We start from the raw sequence: 25,850 nt of genomic DNA, 5'->3' as shown, positions 1-25,850 counted from the left end.
ATCCTAATAGCGTGGTATATAAGACGTATCTATATTATAGGGTTTCTCTCTCTTCTTTCTTCTTTTCCTATAGCTAACTTCTTTTTAGGCTAGCCAGAGAATATACTAGCCTGCTCTTGCTAAGCTCGATCCTAATACGCCCCGGCAGACCCGTAGCGGTCTATAATAGCCAGTTACGGGCGGGGATGAGAACCTATGGCCCCGCAAGTATATTCGGCGGACTAATATATAAATTAAACGAGACCGTATTCTGGCCATAGCAAATCCTCCTGCTCCTCCTATTTCTTCTAGCCCTTCTCCTTTACTACCCGGCTTCCGTTTGCTCTTTCGGTTTTCGCTAGCCTATAATCTTGGCCTAATAAATATTTAGTACAAGAATTATAAGGCAAGGTACTAGGGATTAGAGGCAATTACAGGCATATATTAGAGATTTGAGCTCTATTATAAGAGGGGAGATATAATATTAGACGAGTTATGAGTACTACTACCCTTTTTACAGGCACTTTTTGAGAAAGATAATCTATAAGCCCGTAGCTTTTATTAGAATATAAGGATATATAACTTAGTACTTGCTTTTATATCTATAAGCTATATTAAAGATATTCGTACTAACTTTTCTTATAGTCTTTACTATTTTCAGATCTATAAGAAGCTATTTTATTACTAGAGACCTTTAGAGCCAGGCTTATAGTAAGTTCTAGTTTTTGCCTAGTTATTTTTTTATAATCCAGACTATATAACTAATCTCCGGTTATAGTACTATTCGTAACTCAATTAAACTATTATTTATAGTCTTTATAAGATACTTGCGAATTATAGTAATTCTTTTATATAGATCTATAAAATAGCCCGGAAGTAATTAGCTAGCTAAACGGGTTACTTTCGGATTTTTCTTAACTTATAAATATATCTAATTCTCTAGTCTGGGGCAGATCATTACTATAAGAACCTTCCTATAGCTATAGAGCTAATAGGAATTCTTCTAAATAAGTTTATAGACGAAAATTAATATAATATTCTTTTTATAATCTATAAGCCTAGCTATTAAGGTCCGTAACTTTACTAGATAATTATTACCTATATAATATATATACTACTTTATTATATATTTCTTTTCTTATATAATAAATATAAGTAATACTATAAAATAATCTTATAAGATACTCGTTATATCTATTAATAGTTCTGTTTAGAATAATAGCTTTTTTACTAGTTCCGTTTATATATTTGTAATTATAAGAAATTTTCTCTTTTTTAGGCTTACTAGCTCTTTTAGTAATATATTATAGATACTTTTATTACCTATAAGACTATATTCCTTAATTAGCTCCGTTTATATTAAGATAGGATTTATATAAATATATATAATAGTTTAGTAAATACCTTAATTTATAAAGATATCTTACTAGCTAATCTAAGCTATTAATTTATTTTTTCTTTTTCTTTTATAAGCGAGAATTAGTTTATATAATAGCTTTTCCAGAACTTAATAGCTATTATTTATTATTTTAGAAAGCCTATTTTTTTTATTACTTTTATAATAAACCTATAATAGCCAGAAATTATCTAGGAGTTAGGTAACTTATAATCTATAAATTAGCCAGATCTAATTACTTATATATTTTAACTCAAGGTTTATAAGCTTTTTATAGACCTAAAAAACCATATTTTTGGATAATATATAAGTTATATTTATATAATTAAATACTAAAAATAAGGGCTTTTATATTTATATTTACTTTTATTTCTATAGGTATTTAAAAAGTTTAATATACCTAAATATATAAATAAGGTTATATATACTAAGCTATTAGATCTATTATAGGATTTTATAAGTAAACTCCTGGCCTTAGTTATAGGTAATATAACCTATAGTTCATATAGGGAAAACTATATATAGGCCCTATATATAGTCTATAAAGAAGCCTATAGCCTATTAATATATTTTAAGAAGTTCCTAAAAGCTTTTATAGACTATACTATAATTAATAAAGATAGCTATCCCGAGTACTACTATTAAAATAATAGACAAATATTTATAATCCGTAAACTAGGCTTTCTAGGCTAGAAAGTTATCTATAATAATTACTAGGTTATTTTATATAACTCGTATTTCTTTTAAAAGTTCTATTTATATATTAATATTAAGGTTTATATATTTATATAAGTAATTAAATATATTTATAAGTATATATATAAAGAAGCAGACCATACTATAATTATAGTTATAGCTATAGATAATAAGATTACTCGGTATATATATATTTATTATATGAGTTTATCTAAGGCTATTTAGTAGCTATTTAAATTTTTTATATATTAGGAGTTCTTTTTTATTTAGTATTTTATAATTTATTTTAAGAGAAAATAAATAGTTTACTTTTCGAATAATATCTCTCCTATAGCTCTAGTTATAAAGACTATAAATACCTATTTAATACTAATAGCCTTTTTTAAATATAATATTATATATAAGAATAGCTAAAGATATTTATATTCCGAGTTTCTGGCCAAGTTTATATAGGTTTTAAAGACCCGGGAATAGAAATATTACTAGTAAAATAAAAGTAAGTAAATTAGTTATATATATTATTATAGCCCTATTTTAGGCAAATAATACTACTTATAGCTTTTACTTATAGTTATTTATAGCCTATAGTTTTTTATAGATCTATATTAGTTAAAGGCATCTATTATTTAATATACTAGGCTATCTATATTACCTATAGCTTAGTAGAAAATAACTAGAAGTAGTATTAGTATTTTAATAAGGCTATCCTATTTATATTTATAGGTAGTTTATAAATATTATTTTTGACTAGCCTTTACTAGTAGCTAATTATAGACCCGTTAATAATCTGGAACTAGTATAAGTACTATTTCTATAATAATTTCTAATATTAGCTTACCTATAATAGTAGTTTCCTATTTCTATTTCTTAATTCATACTATAATTATAGCCTTTTCTTACTTATATATAGGCTTATAAACTAGTAGTAATTACTTATAGATTACGGGCTCTTGTCTTTTATCTAGGATTAGACTAGTAGGTATTATTTCTTATTTATATTATATATTCTCAAGAATTAGGTATTACTTATAATTATAATATAAATCTAGTTTAATTCTAATTAGTAATTATATTTTATAAAGATTATAATAGCTATTAAATTAGATTTATAAATAGCTTACTTCTATTTATAAAGGCTAGAAATATAGGTAAGATATTCTTATATAAGGTATTTTATTATTACTTTTATAGGCAAGAATAAATAGTTCTTTATATAGTATTTATAGATATTATAGCTCTTTTATTACTAAACGAATATATATTTTACTTTTAGTTTAAAATTTTAATTAAGCTTTATAAATTATTTATAAGTTTTATTATAAAATAAAATATCTTTAGATAGATTTTCTAGTCTATAGATCTTATTATCTAGAATAAGATACTAATATAATACAAGTACTATTTTAAAGTTATTTACTAGTTTTTAGTAAATTTATAGTCTATAATAAATAATATTTTCTTTAGAGAAATATCTATAATTTTTAGTAAAAACTTTACCTAGATTCTTCTAGTTATACTATATGATTTATAAGCAGATATTATTACTATATATCTTTAATAATTATTTATTTAGCTATAGCTTAAATAGCTCTACTTATAAACTAATATATAGGTTTATAAAAGCAAGAATAGCTAGGAATTTATTTACTAGATTAGTAAATTACCTAATAATTTAGACCCTAATAAAATAGTAGTAATTCCGGACTATATAAACTAGCTAGTATTAATTACGGATCTAATTAGTTATATTTATCTTCTAGATCTTTTTTTCCGGGCTATTATAAATCCGTTAATTTTCTATAAATAATATCTCTTAATTATATTAAATATTATAGTTTTAAAGCTTAATACCTATATTTTTAGATATTTATTAGGCTAATTATAGATATACTAATTAGTAAATTCTCTAGATACGAATAAGTTTTTAGGTAATAACTTATATAAACTATTTATAAAGTAGCTATAAAGTATTAATTTCCTTTTCTTATTACTATTTTAGCTTATTCTTAAAATTAGAGCTTCGGTATTACTCTTATAGAACCTATATTTATAAGAGGATTTATATAATAAGACCCGAATAATAATTATAAGTTTACGAGTATATTATATTAAGGCCTACTTATTTAGAAAAGATTTTAATAGCTAGTTATAAGTAATTCTATAAATTAAGCTATTTATTATAAATACTAGCCTAGGAATTACTTTTTTTTGGAAATAGTTCCCGGTTTATTTATATTTTATAATAACTATTAATAAGTTATAAGATTAGTTCTTTTATATTATTAGTTTGGACTTATAAATGCCTGTATTTATTTATAAGTAGTTTTATATAGGAATTTCCTATATATTATTTATAAAAGGCTTAAGTATTCTTTTATTATATAAGAATTTATTTAGAATACTTAATATAACTTATCCTAAGATCTTAGCTAATTTACTTTAGTATTTTATTTCTTATAGGTTACCTTATAGGTACTAGATAGCCTTATAAGTTAGGTTAAGAGATTTAGGAATTTATAATTATTTATAATTATTTATAAGTATCTATATTTATTTATAAGTAACTTGTAATTATTACTTTAAATATTTTAGGGCTCAAATAAACTAAAAATATTATACTATTAGATATTAAAAGTATATATCTTTTCTAGGTAATTCTTTATAGGATTTATAACTTCTTATTTTACTTATTCTCTTTTCTTTTCTTTTCTCTTTCCTTTTCTCTTTTTTTCTCTTCTTCCTTTTTCTCTTTCTTTTCTATCTTTAGTATTAAGTAATTCGTTTCCTTTTTTTTCTCTAATACTTCTGCTTCCTTTTTATAAAGAGCTACTAGCTCCCTATAAAGCTTAGCGAAATAGTATATCTTCTGAGAAAGAGTAAATAGGTAATAATAGTAAGAAGTAGTAAAGTAGTAAGCTATTTATATATTAGTTATAATCTATAATAATTTATAGTAAATATATATATATAAAGATAATTTACCGGAAGTAACCCGGTTACTTATATAACTACCGGGAGTAACCCGGTAAAGCGGATATGAGTTAATAGTAATAGGGGCAGGAGCTAGAGCTAGAGCTAGAGCTAGAGCTAGAATAAGAGAAGAAGCGGCAGCGGTATCTATAAATACCCGTTAGGTTAGTTATAATCTATAAAAGATTAGTAAACAGGTATAAAAAGTACTTATAGAAAGAATAATAAGTACTTTTATTACTATAATAGTAGTTAGTATAGCTTCCTCTAAACTAACTAGCTATAATCATATATACTATCTATATACCCGACCCGCTAGTATAATATATATACCCGGTAGTATAAACTTAACTAACGAATTAGCCAAGCTTAGCCTCCAGGTTAGTAGGCCGGGCGGGGTTAGTAGTACGGCTGGGCCGCAAAACAGGCACCTGTAGTAGAGCCAGTAAAGAGAGTGCCGTCATGATACGGGTTAGGCAGGCGGGCAGGGCAGGCAGGGCAGGCAGGGCAGGCAGGGCAGGCAGGGCTGGTACTAGTACTACTACTACTGGTGCTGCTGCTACTGCTGGTGCTAGTACTGGTAGTACTAGTACTAGTGGTGGTAGTGGTAATAGTAGTACTAAAGCTGGAGCTATAGCTGGGGCTAGTACTAGTACTGCTAAAGCAGCGGGAGCAGATGGGAGAGAAGATATTCTACGGACCATAAGGAGCGTTACAGGCCAGGGGCAGGCCCGTAGCGGGTATGGGGTTGACTTACGTATGTATATATATATTTATTAAAGGAAAGAAGCTTTGGAATTCGAAATTAAAACCTACCTTATTTAGCTTATCTGGAAAATTTTTAGCCTTTAAAAAGTGAATTTTCAAAGTGAATTTAAAGTCAGTAAAGCTAATATCCCTTAAATAAGTGCCTGAGGCATCTAATTAATCTCGAATCAAGATCAGGGCAAAATTAAAGCCTGGCGGCCCTACACAAGCTTCGGGGCCAGTCTTTAATTTTAGCGAAGCGGCCCAGATCTCGTTATCTCAAATTATAATAGAAATTGCTATTACCCCGCTACTAAAAACGCTGCCGCTCGCAGCAGCGTACTTAAGGAAATTACCCCTTGTTCAAAAAATTTGGGTAGAGGGGTGGGTAATGGGCTAACTAATAAGGATCCCGTACGCTTAATTAATTGCTTGCTAATTAATTACTTATTAAGTAGTTTCCTTAGTTCCTTTACTACTAATCTTTATTACTAGTAAGGAATATATGGCCATTCCCCAAATAAGCTATACCAGTGGGGAATATATGGCCATTCCCAAATGGGCGATACCAGTGAGGGATATAGCTATTCACGCATGGCACGTGTGTGCACGTGACACAGCAGCGTTTATTTTCGGAATGAATGAATCGCAACGTCTCCACCAACTTGAACTTATTGTATGCAACACACCAGTCCACCGGTCTCACCCGGAGCCATTTCAAGTATATAAATTCTACCTTTTCGTCCAAATTATCGAAGTCCCATTCAACGCACGCAACCACCTTCATGTTCTTCTGAAGCCGCAGAATCGGGACGAATTTGGCTTCGTAATCTCCTGCAAGAACTGGAAGATGTAGGAGAGGTTGGCTCTGATTTTGCGGAGCCCAGGACTTAGTATGGTGGAAGAACCTCTGCTCAGGAAGGGCGAGACCGTGCATGGTGCGCGCTGGGAGGAGATGTGAGGCGAGAAGGCTTTAGGATTGGAGGCGCTTGACGAGCTTATGGAAATTGGCTGTTTTATTATCCAAACGATTAGCTGCTAAGGCTCAGCAATTAGACTAGCGAGAAGGTGGTTACCAATGTAAAAAAAAACATCCTCATCAGCATACCGAATCAATCCACCATTGCCAGCATGCAAATGGTGCTTGAAATTCGAGAGGAAGACTTCGCTAGATTCGGTACATGCACTCAACAAGGCAATCTCCTTGATCGATGCGCTATGAATGTTGTCCAGCAGCGTGAACTTGATGTAGCCCTTGTTCTTGAGTCTGTGTTTTTCGATTGAGTATTCACCGGTCACTCAGAGCATACGCTGGTCGATGGGGAGGAAGTCAAAGCGAGTCTGAATATCTTGGGATGGATTTCTGGAGAAACTTTGGGGAACAGCGTGAATTCGATGAGTGATTTGTAGGTAGCTGGCATATTGACCGCTCTATTTCGCTTTGTGTCCTTTGATCTCTTGACTGTAGATTGTGAGAATTAATGTACGAAGGGACGTGATAGCTCGTTCGAGGTTGTCTGCGGATCTGGTTTCAAAAAGAGGCCATGTCCAATGTGCATTCTTGTTGTACCTCATAATGGATCTGTTTTCTCTAAATTTCTGCATTTGGTGAATTACCTTCTTGAGTCAGATGTCGAAAGTGAATCGGATGGGTCTGTAGCGACGCTTTTCAGGTCTGCAGTCGATCTATGGAAAGTTAAACGTATTCCATACAAACGAGGTATCAATGGCTATTCACCACGTATTAAATATAGATTTCGTCATATGATTTCTTCGATCTCGTCGTCTCCAACTCACAAAAACCCCGAACTCGCCGCGTTCCACAAGCCACAACAACCACTGCCTTTCGGTCTTGCAACCCACCACAAACCAAGCATGGCTACCCAAGGCCCAGCGAGCGATTTCACAGCTGCGATTCAACCGCTTCTGGAGGATCTCGCCCTTGCGGACCCGCAGCCAACCTTTACACTCTTCCCGAAGCTTCCCCCTGAGTTGCGCCTGAAGATCCTCAAAGACGCGTTACCAGTCGGCCACAAAGGACGTCGTTTCATTCGAGTCAAAGCCAGGATCGGTGCTCTATCACCGCGCTCAAAGGATCCCTGCTGGTTCATTGTGGACAACAACGCATATTCGCCAGATGTCAAGGATATCGGCATCCTGGGTGTGAACAAAGAGTTTCGTCACGTGTATCTCCGCCACTTTGACAAGACCTTGAAAGCAAAGGGAGTAGGACTCATCAGATACCATGAGAATGATATCATATTCATCTGTAAGTACTCTTGTGTCAGATTCAGGTCACTCTTCTCGCTGGCCACATCGTCAACCATCTATTCGTCATTGGAAGAAATAATACTGACTCTTTGTTCTCGTTAGCCAACGTCGACACACTCATGTGGAACAGATCGTTGCGCGCCGTTATCAAAGCGGGCTCTCGAATCGAGGATCTCTACAATTCCTGCACCAACATCGCAGTCCCCGTAAAGTACGTCATTGATTACCATGATAACCACACGAAGTGGTTCGGAGGTGACGCGCATGTATGCCCTCTCAAATTCGTCGGCCCGTTCAGGAAGCTGAAGACGGCGGCGGCTGTGCTCAGTGAGAGCGACATAGAGAAATATTCGGGGTTGTTGGGAATTACGCCAGACGAGCTTCGATTGAGATGGTGGTGTTTTCTGAGTCATGCGTGAGTTGATTATATATATCTTTCCACTAATTGGGACAAAGAAGCTGACTTAAACCCTTAGGGAAATGAATATGAGGGCATGCAAGGAGGCGGAGGAGACTGGCAGCGGAAAGGCCGCCCCGGCGCTATTGCTCTTGAATGAGGATGGGGAAGTCGTGGAAGGAAAGAGATGTACAGAGAACAAATGTTTCAATGAGGAGTGACAGGACGAAAGAGGCATGCTTCTCGGTGAATGTCTGGAAGAGACATGGACACCTCCCATCACGGTTGATATGATGAACGGTAATAGAAAGATTCGATTTGTCCTCGTACAGATTAGAGAATTGAGACAATTCTTCTATGTGGCCCTGGTGCCACTTTTCGCTTGTGAGGTTCAAGTCCCAATGTCGATCAGAACGTTTCCAGCCCCACCTTCCCCCCCTCCCCCTCTGAACGAAGCCCAAATTTGTGAAGAAGAAGACACAAAGAGATAATTATAGAGTTGGTAGTTTCACATTACAGATTTGATTCCGAATGAATAATTTCGTTATTAATAGTCAAATTCTTGAAGTGTTCCAAGTGAAATACGCTAACGAGGGCACGCACTTCCACTAACAGTGCCGCAGCTTTAAACACTAAATTAGCACCGCGCACGCTCTCCAAGGCTCACTTGATTTCGTAAACTTAATAACTTTACAACCACGTAATTAAATTAGACCAGATTTCATACATGTATAGTAAGTATATAGGTCTTAAATACTCCTAGGCCTGTTATTATTTAATAATATGATTAAGAAGTTATTAGTATATTAGTAAGAAACTATGGGTTTTTGGGCGTTTTTCTCGGGCACATGCGAACCCTACCAAAAATCGTCCAAAACCACGTTTCGCGTTATAATCTACCACCTCTTAATTTAAAAGCTTCCCCACATATAGGGAGCTTTTTTTATATATATAATAGCTTCTATTGGATGCGGCAAGGTTTAAATTTAAGCATATTGAATTAAAGTTATGCACATGCGAACACCAAAAACTAATGAAATCTCGATTTTCTAATAACTTAATACTGACTTATATAAAACTAATAAGACTCATAATATAGACTAACTAGAGTATGCGCTTTTGCTTTATGAAAACAGATTTATGATTGAAAGCGTGGTTATTTAGTAAATGAAGGAAGGCAAGACGGTGGAGCATGGGGGGAGGATTTGATGTAAACGGCGCTAAATTTGCGTTCTAAAGCTGGTTTTTCAGGGCACTGCATTGTAGTCGTGATACACACCCCTCCACGCCCCTCGGGTAGTCGACCAAAATCTGGGTCGAAAATAAACGTTTTCTATAATAACTTCCATAAGAATCGCAATTAACTTTTTACAATTTATAAAGGGTAATTCTATCCACTTCGCATTATTTGATTTTATTTTTAAGGGAGCATAAGTGTACTGGCTGTTAAAGAAATTAATCGGGGGTTTGATTTTCAGACTTGATTCGCTAACAAATTTGGCGGGGCAACGAGCCCGACCCTACGTTTAGGGCATTTTCGTTAAATCTCAAATTTCAAAGATCAAATTCTTCAAAAATTAATTATTGAAATTATACTTTAGTTATTTCCATTCTTAGACCCTGAATATTAAGTCCTAATTATTTATTATTGTCTCATAGCATTTACGTGATTTCGTAGACTTTTGGTTTGGGAAAGCCGCGAGTTCGCTATGCCTGAATCTGCCTGGAAAATGCCCCGTGCGTACCGACTACAGAGATCTCGTAAGGAGTCAAAACGGACCCGCAGGGGCCAAGCGGGAAAGAGGAGAAAATTGCGCAAATGTCATCGAATTAAATATCTTGACTGAAATATACTTCCCTGGTTCTGTCGAGCTTGGTGACTGTGTCTATTCTGAACTTCAGGAAAACACGCAGTTCTGTAAGATAGGCGGCATGGAGGAGGAGTCAACAGCAGACGAAATCGCGAAATGGGTGTCGAGGCGGCGCTAGAGCGGGGGTCGGCGGGAGCTTTACCTAATAGAGCTACCTTATCACGTGTCGTATCATGGTCGTATCACGTGTATACTCCTCACACTACCCACGAATATTCATAATTAGCTTGATTAGAATATGAGTAGAGTATGGGTAGGGCCTACTACTACTCTACTCTAGCCTACTCATACGACACACTGGAGACACATGAAGGGGGAATAAGTAGTTATCTTTTTTGGTGCTATTTCATAAAATGTAAGTCGCCTTCCCAAACCAAATAAACGAAATAGTAAGAAAAGAGAAAGGTCATAGAAATTCACTGAACGCGGAGTCAAACAGATGCTTCATTTATAAAATTACTGCCTGGGACGTTTGAACCCTCCTCTCCCGCCACGAATAGCCATACCTTTCCTCGGAGAGACCGACTGCCCATCCATGGAACCTCGGTGATGATCTGTGAATTCATCTTCAGTGGAGCGCAGGACGGAATTCTGGTGCATAGAGAACTCGGTGGGTCTGACAGTAGCCGAGCGGTCTCGAGATGTCCTTCCGGATGAGACAGAGTCGTCGCGAGACTTTCTCTTCAGCCTCAAAAGTCGTTTCTGTTCATCAATATAGGCTCTCCTTTGCTCGGGATTATTAGCCCAGTCGGGCTCAGTCATGTAGCAAGTTATGCCATGGTGATTGCAGGTATTGCATGTCTGCGAACCTGTTGTGTCGATGAACGAAAAAGAACAGTCGCATTTCTTCTTCCGCTGCTTGCATGTGAAGCAACCTGGCAGCGTAAGTCAAACGTTCCCTAACGTGAAGAGGTATGGGCTAACCATCGCGACGTCTCCCGTCCATTTTGAGATTGCTGGCGGAGGCCGAAGTCAGCTGCAGCTCGTTCCGGGGGATCAGCTGCCGGGTTAATTTAGTTTTGCAGGAAATAATTATTGCCAAGAAACTTACATCTGTTGATTCATCCAATTGACTAAAGCCATCTTGTGGAGCAGGCCGTGATGGGCCGGGAATACCGAGAGTCCCAGTCGTGCGCGCCTCTTGTGTGATATGACTTTCACTGGTCATTTGGGGCGTGGGCCGAACAGTCTGCACGTGATCTGTCATTTGTGCAACTTCTGCTCGAGGCTGTCGGTATTCATTCGCCAGGTCATTGACAAGCTGACGACCATTGGAACCGAGTATGTCATCCAGGCCTTCATCTTGCTCCACGGTTTGCCCGTTGTTTCTTCTCTTCGCCGTGAGCTGTCGAGGAAGCGCGGCCGGTGCGGCCGGTGCAACACGGACAACCTCCTCTGCCGATACTTGGATATCCTTGACCAAAGCTTCTGACCGCGACTCGCCATAAGTCAACCCGTGAGGACCAAGAGGTCGTTCCTTGGCAAGCTGCATGGTAAGAGGGCCTGTTGGATTTGGAAATATTGCTCTGACAAAAGTTTTGACTTGCATCTCTGTGATATTCCACACAAGTTCGTGCTCAAGATATCTCCGTTTCACTCGCCGCCGGTGCTTTTTCTTCTCTTCTGGCCACATCAACGTTGTTAAGTCATCTGTTTCATAGCACCCTATGACGTTTGAGTGCGCGTCAAGTTTTGTTGACATCGCAAGATCCCAAGCAAATGGGATCTGGTGAACTTGCACTGCGAGGATCGTTAGAGGGCGTTCAATAAACAGATGGCTGATGACACATACACCGTTTTCCATTGAGGACAAGGTTATTGTCCTCGTGAGCTTTGGTCCACAACGTGTAAGACCTTCCATCATCTCGCGGAGGGGGAGGGATTTCATCTGAAACGATAATAAGATTTTCAAACCCAAGCTCTTTCTCGTTAAATGGCCACGTATGGTACCTGCGCCCGTCCTTTCCGATGTCCATGAGATTTTCTTCCAAAGTTGTTCCCTGCACGCCGGAGTCAGCTACTCAATCTCCAAACTATAGAAGGAGACTTACCTTTGAGATCGCCCATTCCACAACCTTGAGCGTGTCGGTATCATACTGTTGCTCCAGTGGCACAGCCCCTTCCTGCATGGCGTTGGGGAACAGCCGCTGCCCTTCGGAATCAGGGTAATAGGGAAAACTGATCAGTGTTCCATAGCTTTTCACTGTCTCCGACTTCCGGACGAACTTCTCTGTGAGCTTCAGTCGGTCGGACATGGCCCCTTTAACCACGTCGAGTTTCCCGGACTGACTGTGTCGCAGCTTCACCGAATTGGTGATCGGACTTCTCGCCATGCGTTTTCTAAGATAATCAGAGCTACCGCCAAACTGTCCCAGGAAAACTATCGCCTCAAGAGTTTGTTAGCTAACGCTGCCATACGATCAAAGAGGAAGCCCACCTTGATGGCGGGATACTCGGCCAGCACTTGTTCGATGGCGAGATCAAGTCTGTCGAGAGCCGGATCAAAACACTTCTCCAGTATTACTCTGCTTGGTTTTAGCCAGTCTCCCTTGAAGTAGCCCGGATGGTGTATACCGGCTGAGTTTCATGCAATCTTTCTCGAAGCCCTTTCTCGGATTCGCGCGAAGTCGCGGCGTATGTATGTTCCAGCTGGGTGAGCCAGGCCTTGGCGGCTGACCGCAATTCTTTTTCTCCTCCTTGAACTCGCGACAGACCTGGTAAATAAGTCGTTCAAGATCGCCGTTGTAGTCCCTGGGAGATACTATTTGTCTGAGGCGTCTCTCAAATTCCGCTTCGACTGCTTCACCCGACACCTCAAGAGCTACGACATAGTCAGCGATGGGTTTGTCAAATCCCGTAATCACGAACATTGAGTTGGCCCAAGCTGATCTACCCTGAGAGGGTTTTTGCTAACAAGCCTCAGGGGTGTCAAGCATCCCGTACCACCGCCGATATCAACGGGCAGAAAAAAGTCACCCTCCTAATCGAGTATTAGTACCGAATTCAAAAAATGAGTTGACCTGAACTCCTTCTAATACTCACATTGAGCTCATCTAAGTTTGAGGTCTGCGGACCAAGATCAAGTGATATAGAGGCCTCTTCGATGGTGGCGGTGAGCCACTCCTTGACCCCACAGAGGGTCTCCGACAATGTGTAGACATTTTGTATTCCGAAGGTCATCCTCTGGAGATTGTGTATTTCAAGAGCCTTCCGAACTCCTCTGGCACCGATGGCGGCAACTTTTCTGTGGACAAGCTCCGGCCATCCCGAGGGAAAGGCAAGTGCTAGCTCAAGCTTCGAGGTCTCCAAGGGAAATGGGATCGATATCTTCGCTGCGCCGATGATTTCTTCAATTACCGCGTCCAAAAAGTCCTCGAAGACCTCGTAAGGGTCCTTCTGCAACGTCCGAGCTAGTTCGTCGCGCATATTGCGATACCTTGCTGCAGTATCGGGGGAGACTTTTGCATCGTCGGGGTTGTTGAGCAAGAGCTTGATGTGTTCGACGACAAACACATTTTCGCGAGCGATTTCTGGTGATGGATCGTCCAGATACTGTTGAGCCTGAAACCCCATACAGAGAAGCTCCCTGGAAGTTCTGTCGTACACCAAGTCTGTTGGAAGACAAATATTTCCGATAGCATCACCCTTGCGAGCGCCGCGCCATGCTCTCATCTCAACTGGCCTCCCAAAGCATTTCCTTTGCAACACTCCCTGCTGGTTGAAGGAATCGACAGCTAATGCCCACTGCGCTGTCGTGGCGCTTGTGCCGAGATCGACGGCGAGGACGAGACATCGTTGGCCCTGTTGCATGACTGAAGACGTCGAGTAAGTCGCGAGAATCCAACAAGAAGATCGTGACAGTGAGGTTTAGTGCAGTTGATGCTTTTTAAAGACTAAAATCAGGAGGAATGAAGTAAGTTAAGGTGGGCGGGCTTTGGGGAAATGCCCGCGCGGGTTGTTGAGCTTGGTGGGCCGTCACACCACTGTCGATCGATGCGAACCAGCTGAGGACGGGAAAGCATTGATTTGCCTTCTCCTCCCCTAGTTCTGAGTCATTGCAAAACTAGGCACCACCAGTGTATGTTGTGTAACTTGAGTTGGTTGAAGCCGTGTTCTGTTTGGCTGAGCCTTCCAGGACCCACTGCACAAGGATTTCGTGGCCGTCTGTCAGGGTCAAACTGCCCGCCCACCTTCTGCTCCTCGCCCAGGAGGAAAGAAGAGCGCAATATCTTCTCGTTAATTGTATTCCTTTGGTAGATTGCATGAGAAACCTCGTGCATGGAAAGGGGGCCAGCAAATACTATCGTTGCTGAATTATTGCAGATTCCGCTACTGGAGTGCACAATTACGGTGCTGGCTTAAGAACAGAACACGACCCAGGACTCGAAGATGGCAAACAAAAAGTCCGAAAAGCGCAAGAGGGAAGAATCCGAGAAGACTGCTGATGCGTATATGCTCCTGATGGACCCTCACATCTATTGACTGACGAGTGATAGAGTAATTGAAATAAATCGAGCAGCTTCATCAGCCACGCTTAACGCGAACGACTTGCCAATCGATCGCCAGCCAAAGAGAGTTCGCAATGGCGCACCGCCAAAGCCCACATCGATCCAGCGCACTCAACCGCCTCGAAATCAACAAAGCAAGAATTCGCAGGCATGTCCGATATGCGAGTCGATGCCTGGACGACAGAGGATTGCGAGTGAAGGCATGATACAGTGCGACATTGGCGAGTGCGGTCTGTGGTACCACGACTTCTGCATCTTCACGGTCAACACGAAAAAGCCAAGAAAGATGCTGCTGTTTTCTGCAAATCAAGGAATGGATAACGCGGCTTTTATTTGCCCGAAATGTCTCGATCAACCAGAAGGGTACACAAGAGAAGTCATTACCCAAGAAATCAAATCTGTTCTTGGAAGAGTGGCGAGCCTGCTGAGCGGAGAGGAAGCGACACCTATCGAGAACTCTCAATCACCGTTTTCCGCGGAAGTTTCTCCACAGCATATTAGCCAGCACCTGCCTGGTCAATCCATGGAGAGTTCGCAATGGCACGACGGCACCGCAACAACCCTACCACGGCCCCGAAACGAAAAGTATGAAGGTTTCGACAAGTCTGTCATCCGCGGTCTTGTTCGTACCCTGGATGAATGCATATTCAACTACAGCAAGGAAGTTTGTGATGTGATCCAAGCATTTGGAGATCCTGAAGACGAGGCTTTTAATTTTCCCTTGAAGACATGGCAACTCATCGATGCGAGGGCGCCCCAAGTCACTGGGCAGGAATGGTACCAAATCACTGATGGTTCTCTCACTCCGATGAAGGGCCACACCTCGCTGACTGCTTCATTGCGGACAATGTTACAAGCAGATCGCGACTCGCCACTTGAAATTGCGGCCAGCTTGGGCGATCTCAACTTTTCGCAGGTGCACCGCGCTTTCGTTTCATGGTTTGTAATTGACGTTCTAGGAAACAAGCTTGACATCTTTGAATTGCCAAATATGAAGCAAGTGAGGGTCATGATGGCGGGTGTCCACCAATTCGGAGAAGAGAGTACGTCGGTGTCTAAAGTAGCACTGTTTGATTAACTGACATACATCTAGGATGGCCAGAAAATGGGCGACAAGTTTTGCGAGAAGTTCAACTGAGAACATGGGAAAAACCCGCATTCGGGGAAGAGCTGCTGAAGAACAAGCAATACATCATCCGCAAAATGGAGACTTATTTGGAACCCCTGACGAAAGAATTCAACAATATCACGCCGTGGTCTCACCATAGAGCACAACTAATCGAGACAACTATCAAGTTGTGGTCTTATTTTGAAGCACCGGAAGGCATATTCAAGGTGATTCAACCTGAGATGGAGAGTACTTTCAATCCAAAAGAACAGGAGGGATACGATGAAAATGGCGAAAAATACATTCCAGACAAGCACTTGAAGAAAAAAGTCCTTTGGGTCATGCGTCGCGGATTTCGGTATGCAGAGAAGAGCTCTTCTGATGCTCGTAGGGTGATGACCGTGAAAGCAATTGTTATCGTTCATTGAATTTCAATAGGTAATTCTTGTATCTTATAGATATATTTGAAGTCCTTGGTCTGAAGGTGCCCCATTGCCAACCCTCTCCCTCCCCGGCGGGGATTCCCCAGCCGTCACACACGTGACCGCAGAGTCGAACCTCGAAGCCCAGCTTCTAACGACCTCTGAGGATCCAGATATGAGAAATGCTAGACGCCTCATTCTGCATGCTTCATCGAGGCAATTGTATAAAGCCACAGACTACACGTCATATTGTGTGCTCCGGAACAGCTATCCTCCTGTCAGATCAGCGGCGGGTACTTGCCCGCCGATGAGCAAAAGCTTCCGTTCTCCCCATCTGATATCTCAAATAACACGGACCAGAACGAGATTGAAAATCTTATGCAGTGAGACACGGTGATCACTCGATACTGACCGGAGCAGCCTCAAGGTGCTCTCAATCTTTGTGGTTGTCGCTGAAACTAGTGGAAAAGCCGGTTAGCGTCGGAGGCACGCCATAAACGGCGGGGAAATGAGCCAAAATAATCGAAAGGCTCAGATATATCGTCCAAGCTGTCGTAGAGTTTCTATACGATGCAGGGAAGAAATATGCCCAATGGAAAAGAAGCAGTCAAGAGGGGGCTGTTTCGTCACGAAATTGCGTGACGTGTCGGCGAGTCGGTGTTCAAAGGCATCGTGGACTGTCAATTTAGGCCCTGCCTACCTGCTAGAAGTGATCACATGACAACCCCCCACGCAAGAACACCAAAAAAAAAATGTAATTTTTTCAATGTGCTTAGAAAATTCCAAAAAAACTTATCAAATAACTCTAGTTAAGTCATAAATCACGATTATCGACTTCTTTTATTTATTTTGTTGCGTTGTGGTTAAATAGACTTTTGGGCAGTTGAGGGATGTGGGCGGTGGTCGGGTGAAGCCTTCTAGAGAATATCAACACCTCCGTGCACCAGCGCAATATTGTTCAAACTCGACGTTTTTCTTTAAATTTAATCAAGAAACACGCTTCGATCAAAACTTCCGGCGCCTGATTAAACCGTAGGTAGAATATCTGAATCTGGAAAGCGAGTTTCTTGTTTGAACTCCTGCTCTCGACTCTATCATCATGCTGTTGTCATTCGAACTCGCGATTTCTTGTTAATTTGTCCAGCTCCCTCTTAAAGTGGACAAGGCACCCGACTCTGAAAAATGGCGCGAGTCCTGCATTAGGAGCGTTGTGTATTTTATTCCGAAACTTTGGGCGGCTCTTGAATACTCTTTCTCCTTGAACAACCTGGAAGCCCTTGGATGGTATCGTCACGTGATCAATCCTGTCTTAACTTCTTCCGTAATTATCGCTCCGTAAGTATACTCACTGATTCTATGGAATATCAGACAGTCCAGGATTACTTATCTGCACTGAGATACAAGATCGTAATAGACACTTTTGGAGGGGCGGGGGCGGCCGGGTTTCAAGCATGATATAAGCACGTATGGATACCCCAGCGGGTAAAGGAAAATGGGGAGTACCTAGGTAACGAGAGCTCATTCCATTATATACTTAGATTATAACAGTACGATACTTCTCATGGCTCACTACGAGCGAAGCCGCTGGTATTACGAATTGCTGTTTCCGTCCTTGTCTACATTCTGTCTCATGAAAAGAAGACGAAATAACAGTCACGTGATCTTCGTCCCGTTTTTTTCGAAATTAGATTCAACGCCACCAACACCATGTAGCACTGCTCCTGTATTCAGATCAAAGTCATGAAAGGTGTACCAGGAAGCTCACACCTTCTTGGGAGGCTATTTGATACTTCTGATCTCTTCCAAGGGCCATTCCGTCAACCTGAACAATGGACATAATCCTTGATTAAATCCGGTGTTTGTCCTCTGCATCTTGCGCTGCCTGCTATTTCATTTACACCTTTCCAACCGTTGCTCTCCCGACACTTTGTCGGCCACTTGTCGCCACCCGGCAGTGGTTTATCCAACCCCACCACGTTCCCGTATTCCTTCAATGACCACTGATTGTCCAATCGACCCCTTTCACTGCATGTTGTTGGATTACTCATTGCGGTATTCTTCATCCCTTGGGCGAGCTATACACTATACACTTCACGCTCTGTTTTCAGTCATCGCCATCGCCAGTCTCGTAGCCATTAACGAAACGACCGATTGGTTTAACAAGATCACCCTTATCGCCATGTTCTTCGAAGCCTTGAACCCGCATCAGCATTGATATCAACGAGGCTGGAAGCGCGATACACACCAGCATCTACGGAGGACGCGGTGAGAAGTCTTTCAACTGCCAAGGTTTGACGCCACACTCGCTTAAATGGCAGGCATGTGGCACGGCGACCAGAGGCCGCTATGATTACAGGGCCTTGCAGGCTTGTCATGCTTAAATAGCAGCACTCAAGCCCTGTAAACATCACTAACTGCGATGTTCCTTCAGGCTACTGAGGCCCTAAGCACCGTCGCTATGCCAGAGCTGTGTGGCGTCCTTAGGCTTGGCGCCCAAGCACGCCAGTTGCAAGACTATGGCCGCGTCCTCCATACCCAAAGATTGTTTAGGACCTCAAGGTGGGTCAGTGCAAGTGAACCGACGAGCGCGGCATACTCGCTCTTATCCCACACATCTACCAAGGGATTGTGGCCGCTACTCGCAGCGTCGAATACTAAGCCGAGAGACCTGCAAATAAATCCAAAATTCTCATTAAGAGGAAGATCGATGGATTCCATGTCGCATGTCATGGAGTTCCGCATCAATTTGTGAGACTCAAAACTTAGAACACAGAACAAGATAGGCGGATCTCAGGGTCTCCCAGGGGGCAAAAGACGTCGGGTTTGTTCATGAGCTCTCGAACCAGGGTTGCCAAGAGCGTGCCGTCTGCTTCTGCAAGAGTGCTCGAAGTTGGGTTGTGTCTACTGATTGTGATAGGATTCGATCAACTGAAACTTCCTCGGGTTCCACAAACATTTCGGTATTTTCAAATTCTTCATCCGTCTCATGGCGAAAGTTCGCTTCCGCATTGGCTATATTATGACACAATCCAAGAATCCTAAGCGCAGGAGCGAGCTCGCGAGTACGAGATGTATCTGTTGAGAGGTCAATTTTGAGGTTCTGAAAAGAGCATATATTTAATGTGAATCAGATAATAGCCGGTTCCCCTCCCACTACGCTTCGCTTGTGGTCGGTACAAGCAAGTGTCTCGTTCAAGCAAGTGTCCCAGCGAGATTTTAGTAGGGAAAACCCTACCAAATAATTTTTTCGCGAATTTAGGCGTTTTCGCCTATACTTCTGCGCTTAAAAACCTCGCAAAACCGTTACAATTGGGTTATAAACCAATGAATAAACCTATATAAGGACTTAAATCTTTATTTTAGCTTTCTAGACTTACTTCTTTATATATGTAAATATATATTAAAAATTATTAGATCGGGTATCAAGGAGAGGGCTGAGTTATTCTTATTTTAAAACGATTTTTAAGGCGAAAATTTGTGGTTTTCCCTACCAAAATCTCGCTGGGACACTTGCTTAAACGAGACACTTGCTTATACCGACCACAAGCGAAGCGTAGTGGGAGGGGAACCGGCTATTAGTTCACAGGGTGCCCGAAATCAGAGTTTTATCCTTAGCGCCGTCACGTGCAAACCAGCCATTTCAACAGTATCTCCGAAAGAGGTTCACGGCCGGGAGGGTGTCTCTTAGGAGATCTACCTGCATAGCCGTGCAAAAGGTAATAATCCGTCACCGGTCGTTAATATCGTAAAATGTTTTGACGAAAGAAATGGTGGCAGGTTTGGTGTGGATATTTGACTCGCTTGCGTAGTTGTCCAGGTCCCTAATCTCCGTCTCTGGGTCTTCGCACTGCATGTGTATCTTGAGATTGATGGCATCGATTGCTGGGAGGAGCCAGTTGCCCCCAAGGCCAACAAGTAGTAATAGAGGGGTTGTTGCACGGCACGTGGCCCCCCCCTCTCCGCGGACGCCCCCTGCATGTCGATCACGTGATTTTTGGTGGGGTGGGGGGGGTTAGCTCAGCTTCATTCCACTATAAGCCTTCCGGAGCACCACAATTTTATGCTCCTCAGAGGGCGCATTCTGCACTTGCGACAGGCATTAAATGGGATTAAACCTACCAGGTATACCATCGTTCAATTGGTCTGCCAGCCCTCCTCGTTAGCAGCCAAGCTCCCAGGTCCTCCCTTCCGTCATGTCGCATTCTTCACAGGTAGATTTGGCGTCACACTATTGCAACACCATCAGCAGAGCTCTTAATGGGATAAAAGTGGAATGGAAACCTTTTTCTTCAGTATTCGGCACCTCCAACACGGATTCTGACCGGCTTTGGCCCTTTTCTCTTCGGAACACGTCAATTGATCTTGCCGTTCTTCTGGCTTGCTATTGTGTTCACTATTCGCACAATAGGTCACTCCTCGCATAAATTCGGCATGATTTCATTGATTCGATGTCATGGCCAACGCATCATCGAGGTGGTGTTGAGACATAGTCGTACATTTTGTCGTTGCTCGTCCGTGACTTGAGAGACGCGACTTGAGGTGTTGCTGTACAGTGATGTCAGACTCCAAAATATGCGATTGCCCCACCAGACCCTGGAAAATTAGCGAGCTTCGCCAAAATGGCGCTAAAAACTTGTACCAAGCCCCTTCTATTTCTGATGACTATTGCGAGTAAACAATAGCAAAGAAACGTCACGCAGAAGGTTTGGCTAAAATTGGAGTGAGTGTTTGATTCTTTTGGGTAGATTTACTGTCCTTATTTTGATTCTATATTAGTTCAACAAAGTGCAAGACAAAACCTGCAAGACGACTTTCTGAGGTTGTTGGTCATAGACGGTCAAAGCCAGCTTCTGTTTTGATAAAATACTCTAGACTCTATGCCACATATTTGCCATTGATACCTATATATAGTATGGTATTTATGGTCTTTCATTTAGAAAAGAATTGTACCACCGGCCTCAGAAAGAAAGCACGTTTCTTTCGTGTTCTCAGAGCCTCTCTTCAGAAGAAGTTTGCCAGGGAAATTTCAATTCGAAACAAATGATGCTTGGGCCAGCGGTTTCCTCCCACTGCCAACCTCTCTCTTTGAATGCAAAGACTACGTGAAAAAGAATTCTTTGAACCTCGTTTCTTCAATTTCTATATATTAGTGGAACCTTTCTCAGTGTTGGGGTTCTGGACATGATCCTCTGGCTCTCTGGCTCTCGAAATCCAGAATTTGAAATCACTCATCCATCATGGCTTCCCAAGCTGGCAGCGACGTAGGAGATCTGGCAAAACGATTGGATGCTCTTGCAGTGCGAGAAATTCGAATCTTTCTTGAAACCTACCCCCTTGGACCGTCACCATCAAGCGTCCCAGATCAAAATACTCGTTACCCAAACCTGAAATATGGGACGGCCATCCTCCCCCTCTGGCGGCAGACGACCGAGCTTCGAGCCGGAAGTAAGCATTGGCCGGCATTCACGCGACTCTTGGACGCTCTCACGCCTTTCATCTTGACCACAAGTGTCATGTTCTCTATCTCACATCCCGAGGAGTTCCAGAGAGCAAAAGCCATCAAAGCCCGTCGACTTGCAACACAAGACCCAGCACTGACGATCCCAGAAAGCACGGCGGAGAACTGTTTCGAGACTATGAGACTATCAGCCAACATCGCTCCTGGACGATGTCTTCTGCAGACGACTCATCCAAGCAAGCTTGCATGTCTGATTACAGTTGGGTTGGCACTGTCTAGCGGAGGAAACATTGCAATCCCTGCGCTCGGCCTGCAATTCACTGCCAAACCTGGTGTTTTCGGAGCACTGAGCACTGAGCACTGATATGGAGGTTTACACTCAGCCCTTCAGTGGCGAGAGATACGAGTTAAAGTTCTTCGTCCCTGAGTCGGAAGACCAGGAGGGTGTTTCTGGCATCAATCAGTAAGTACAGATCGGCATTTGGGTTGAGAACAGAAACCGAGCAGGATACCATACACCTGCGCGAGAATAACGATCACATTCTCAAACCTTGCAATGATCTCCACTGAGTGATTAATGTGATCTTATTCTCAGCTTTTCCATCAGCTTTCAGACTACTAACTTTTTGATCTGTTTTAATGGAAGCTTGCAAATTTTTCAATTGCTATAACTCCTCTATCCAGCTAATGTCCTTCCTCAAAGATATATCGTCTACTCCCAGAGGTGCTGGTATATTCAAGAATTTCATCTATAAAGCACGATTTCGAAAATAAAAATATTAAAAAAATAAAAATAAAAATTCTAGAATACTTAGAATTTGTTAGCTGGTTTGTGTTCCAGTTGAGACCTATTTAGAATTTGCTCTCACAGGAACTTCTCTCACCTGTCTCAAACTTGGTGCATATCATTGCGGTATTTGAATGCTCACACGAAATCTCGATCCCTTAACTCTAAACGCGATTACTGTAGCTTCGAACCCTCAAGATCAACAACTAAGCCCTGGCGAAGCTAGCACCGATGGGTTTCAACAGTGGTTTCAACGGCTCGCGCCAACAATACGAAGGCTTATTCAAACATACCATTTTTCTTCCGCAAATGGTCACGACTCTCAATCTCATACCGACCCAAATGAGAAATTTTGTACCGTCATCCTGTCACTGGCAACAGGTTCCGGAGGTAAATCAACAAACCCAACACCAGCCGGCCTTTGTCGAGTTTCTTCAAACCTTCTCTCCTAGACTGCTTCCCGACTGTCCGTTTGTCAGCTAATCTTGCGCTTGGTGATATTCACCCATCTACTACCCATTCGAGTGACCCACTTATTTTGCTCATTGTGGGGGAGTTTGGGCGGTGCAATTTTTCTGCCGGACCTGAATAAGAGGAGGCGCGGCCAGGCTTGTTTGATGTTTTCAACGATCATGAAGGTTGAGAACGAGGTGTTTGTAGGGGGGTACCCCTGGGAGTTTTTCTTGCCTAAATTGGATCAGGAGGGGTTGGAGTACGCTGTACTGCTGGAGTGAGTTAATCACTCGTGGAAGGAATAAGAACAGTAAACTAGGTCCTACTCATGCAGTCTGTGAGCTTCTTGTAAAATAGGTTGTCAGTTCATGCATTTCAAAAACAACGCAAATTGACTTCGACTCGATGACATGGGATGTTCCCGAAACCCGAGTTATGCCTTGAGAATAGTAACTGATACTCCCCCTTTTCCTTCTTTCCTTCGCACACTGAGTATTTAGTAGAAAGGCACAAGTGTGCTGTCAAAGTTGATGCGGAAGGCGCAACTCTGGACTGGTTGCAGTGATTAGTCAAGGAAGGGATCGAAAGTTGAATCTCAACAAAGGACATCAGCGTAAAATATTCGAGAGTACGAGGTTCTGACTGGAAAATAAATTGACTTCGTAAGGCGTCTAAAGAGTTCCAACGAGTTAGAGACTTCTTTGATGGCGTTGCTTTTTCCAGCAGCTTCAAGTTCTTTCCTGTACCAAATACCCTTCCAAAGAAAACTCCCTTTGAAGGTCTGTTGATTCTCTATTTATGATTGACCAAGCGCAAGTTCGTCCTCCATCATCACAGACTCCCAACTCAGTACCCATTTGCCTGTCATGGCCACGCAAGCCAGGCAATTCAGTTTTCAAATGCCATCTCCGGCCCACGCAAACTTGCTTCTCACTGCCATCCGCCAATTCCTCCAAAGCTGCCCACTTGCCACATCACCCATCCGTGACACCCAGCCTCATTTAGACCCCAACGAGAGAGTCGGCACAATCTTACTTCCTCTCTGGCGACAGACGCCTCTCACGAACACCCACAGTTCACACTGGCAAGCCTTCCTTGAACTCCTTCGAACCCTGAGACCTTACCTCATCGAATGCAGCAGGGCGATGAGGTCCACAGCCCCATATGCTTATGACAGCGCCTTGCGAATCTATCAGGATCAACTCTTTGGCGGAGACCAGGCAAATGCGATTCCACAAATTACAGCTGAGAATTGTTTCCAGACACTGCGGCTCTCAGCGAATATGGCTCTCGCTCCTCATCTTTTGAATACGTCACATCCAAGTTTCTGGGCTGCCATTGCTGCAGTTGGTCCTTTCGATTACGGTGATGTGTTGCTCACTGGCCTGGGAGAACGGTATCAGGTTGGGACGCACGGTGTTGGTAGCGACAGAATAGAGAATATTCTGACTGTCAGAACGGCTCTTAATGTTCAGAGCGTACCTTTTGTGGGTGAGCGGTACGAATTGGTGTTCTTCTTGCCCTGGAGACCCTCAGATCTCGGCCTGTGATGTCATCCTTTGGTTGGAATGGCCACTTTCTCAACTTCAGGTTGTTGATAATTGGTTACTCGATAGAGTCCTAGTGCTACATGACGGTGCAGAGCATAGGGAAATAGCTTGGTCTCAAAGAATCAAGAACGTTAAGTCAAAAGCCAAAATACTGCTCGTCCAGACCCCAATAAATAATCTTGCTCTGGGACGATATTCAAGAGCTAAATGAAATATAATAAAGAGTGAAGTAAAAGTCATAATACTATCATCCCAAATCCGCTCCACTGTTGACGTTCTGTGCATCCTTAAACCGACACCCCGCTACGACTTCTGGCCCTGTTGGAGCTTGGTTATTTCAACAAAAGGCTCATTGTCTATTGAACCTCTTAGGGGGTCTTTGGTAAATTTGGTCCCATGCGTCAGAGTCCTCGGACAGCCGCTCATAAGCAGTACGTATGTAACGTAGTCTAGGCTCTAAAATTATCTATTCCATTTCACACATAACACATCCTTCCGCAGCCTCATTCTCCCTCTGATTTTCAATCAACTGTGCTCGCCCTCTGCGATCTCCTGAATATCATACTCGTCAAGCACCAAAGGATCCTCTACCTCTGTAAATTTCGAATTAATCAAGATCATCTCCGCTTGCTCAGGGTCCGATAGTACTGTATCAAAGCTCGTTTTATCAACGTACAGGCAAGCGTGGTATAGAGGGGTATACATCTTCAGGTTTTGACGTTCAGCACCGAGGCCGCCTCGGGGCTGCTCCTTGTGTCGATCCAGGAGCAAAAGTGTTGCCGAATCGTATCCTTAGACGCACCTTCGAGGCTAGATCCTCCATGACAGTCTAGTGCATGTAAGGCTTTATGCGCTCTCGTTTGCCGGTATTTTGGAGTTGGTGCTCAATAGCTTGAGAAAAGACGTCAAAAAATTTGCCACGCCTCGTCCTCGTATGTAACTCGGGAAATGAGAAATCCCCACTTGTGATGGCCGGAGAATGAGAGACTGCCGATAGTCTATACAACCCCGGAGTTCACATTCCTATCACCATCCATCGGGACAAAAGGTGGTGGGGTTGTAGAGGTTGCCATGAATGAAAATGATTTACTGCGTAAGCTGCGGGAAGGGGTGCAGGTACGCGAGTTCTGGAAAGGGAAATGTGTTTTAAGGATGTGAAATAGTCATTTGTAGTAGAGAGCGAATGGTAATATAAATTGGACTTGGAATCTCATGGAATAAACAGCAATTTTAGGTC

At 41.9% G+C, this 25,850-nt stretch overlaps 7 protein-coding genes across 7 annotated transcripts; 4 read left to right on the top strand and 3 right to left on the bottom strand.

Annotated features, from left to right (window-relative positions):
- Positions 1-7,663: 7,663 nt before the first annotated feature.
- On the top strand, positions 7,664-8,677 carry K444DRAFT_659793 (uncharacterized protein; the record flags this gene model as incomplete). Its single annotated transcript, XM_024886391.1, has 3 exons — positions 7,664-8,057; positions 8,162-8,474; positions 8,536-8,677. 3 exons carry the CDS (start codon positions 7,664-7,666, stop codon positions 8,675-8,677), a joined length of 849 nt encoding a protein of 282 aa, XP_024742512.1.
- A 1,962-nt stretch (positions 8,678-10,639) lies between these two features.
- Positions 10,640-11,327, bottom strand: K444DRAFT_608185 (uncharacterized protein). Its single transcript, XM_024879324.1, has one exon. The coding sequence runs from the start codon at positions 11,087-11,089 to the stop codon at positions 10,784-10,786; it is 306 nt and encodes a 101-aa protein (XP_024742511.1). The 5' UTR covers positions 11,090-11,327; the 3' UTR covers positions 10,640-10,783.
- Positions 11,328-11,959: 632 nt separating this feature from the next.
- On the bottom strand, positions 11,960-14,377 carry K444DRAFT_183516 (uncharacterized protein). Its single transcript, XM_024870847.1, has 8 exons — positions 13,370-14,377; positions 13,196-13,307; positions 12,902-13,148; positions 12,765-12,852; positions 12,379-12,714; positions 12,278-12,327; positions 12,120-12,215; positions 11,960-12,067 (listed from the first exon to the last, which is right to left on the bottom strand). Exons 1-7 carry the CDS (start codon positions 14,135-14,137, stop codon positions 12,212-12,214), a joined length of 1,605 nt encoding a protein of 534 aa, XP_024742510.1. The 5' UTR covers positions 14,138-14,377; the 3' UTR covers positions 11,960-12,067; positions 12,120-12,211.
- Positions 14,378-14,822: 445 nt separating this feature from the next.
- On the top strand, positions 14,823-16,012 carry K444DRAFT_183487 (uncharacterized protein). Its single transcript, XM_024870846.1, has one exon. It carries the CDS (start codon positions 15,005-15,007, stop codon positions 15,911-15,913), a length of 909 nt encoding a protein of 302 aa, XP_024742509.1. The 5' UTR covers positions 14,823-15,004; the 3' UTR covers positions 15,914-16,012.
- Positions 16,013-20,468: 4,456 nt separating this feature from the next.
- On the bottom strand, positions 20,469-20,838 carry K444DRAFT_183469 (uncharacterized protein). Its single transcript, XM_024870845.1, has 2 exons — positions 20,647-20,838; positions 20,469-20,593 (listed from the first exon to the last, which is right to left on the bottom strand). The coding sequence occupies exons 1-2, from the start codon at positions 20,785-20,787 to the stop codon at positions 20,525-20,527; spliced, it is 210 nt and encodes a 69-aa protein (XP_024742508.1). The 5' UTR covers positions 20,788-20,838; the 3' UTR covers positions 20,469-20,524.
- A 764-nt stretch (positions 20,839-21,602) lies between these two features.
- K444DRAFT_625163 (uncharacterized protein) lies at positions 21,603-22,187 on the top strand (the record flags this gene model as incomplete). The annotated part of the gene is made up of 1 exon (XM_024882484.1): positions 21,603-22,187. The coding sequence occupies one exon, from the start codon at positions 21,603-21,605 to the stop codon at positions 22,185-22,187; it is 585 nt and encodes a 194-aa protein (XP_024742507.1).
- Positions 22,188-23,929: 1,742 nt separating this feature from the next.
- Positions 23,930-24,613, top strand: K444DRAFT_625162 (uncharacterized protein; the record flags this gene model as incomplete). Its single annotated transcript, XM_024882483.1, has 1 exon — positions 23,930-24,613. One exon carries the CDS (start codon positions 23,930-23,932, stop codon positions 24,611-24,613), a length of 684 nt encoding a protein of 227 aa, XP_024742506.1.
- Positions 24,614-25,850: the final 1,237 nt, after the last annotated feature.

The sequence above is a fragment of the Hyaloscypha bicolor genome, assembly GCF_002865645.1.
Source record: "Hyaloscypha bicolor E unplaced genomic scaffold K444scaffold_16, whole genome shotgun sequence".
Lineage (NCBI taxonomy): Eukaryota > Fungi > Ascomycota > Leotiomycetes > Helotiales > Hyaloscyphaceae > Hyaloscypha > Hyaloscypha bicolor.
This window is presented reverse-complemented; position numbering and strand designations above follow the sequence as displayed.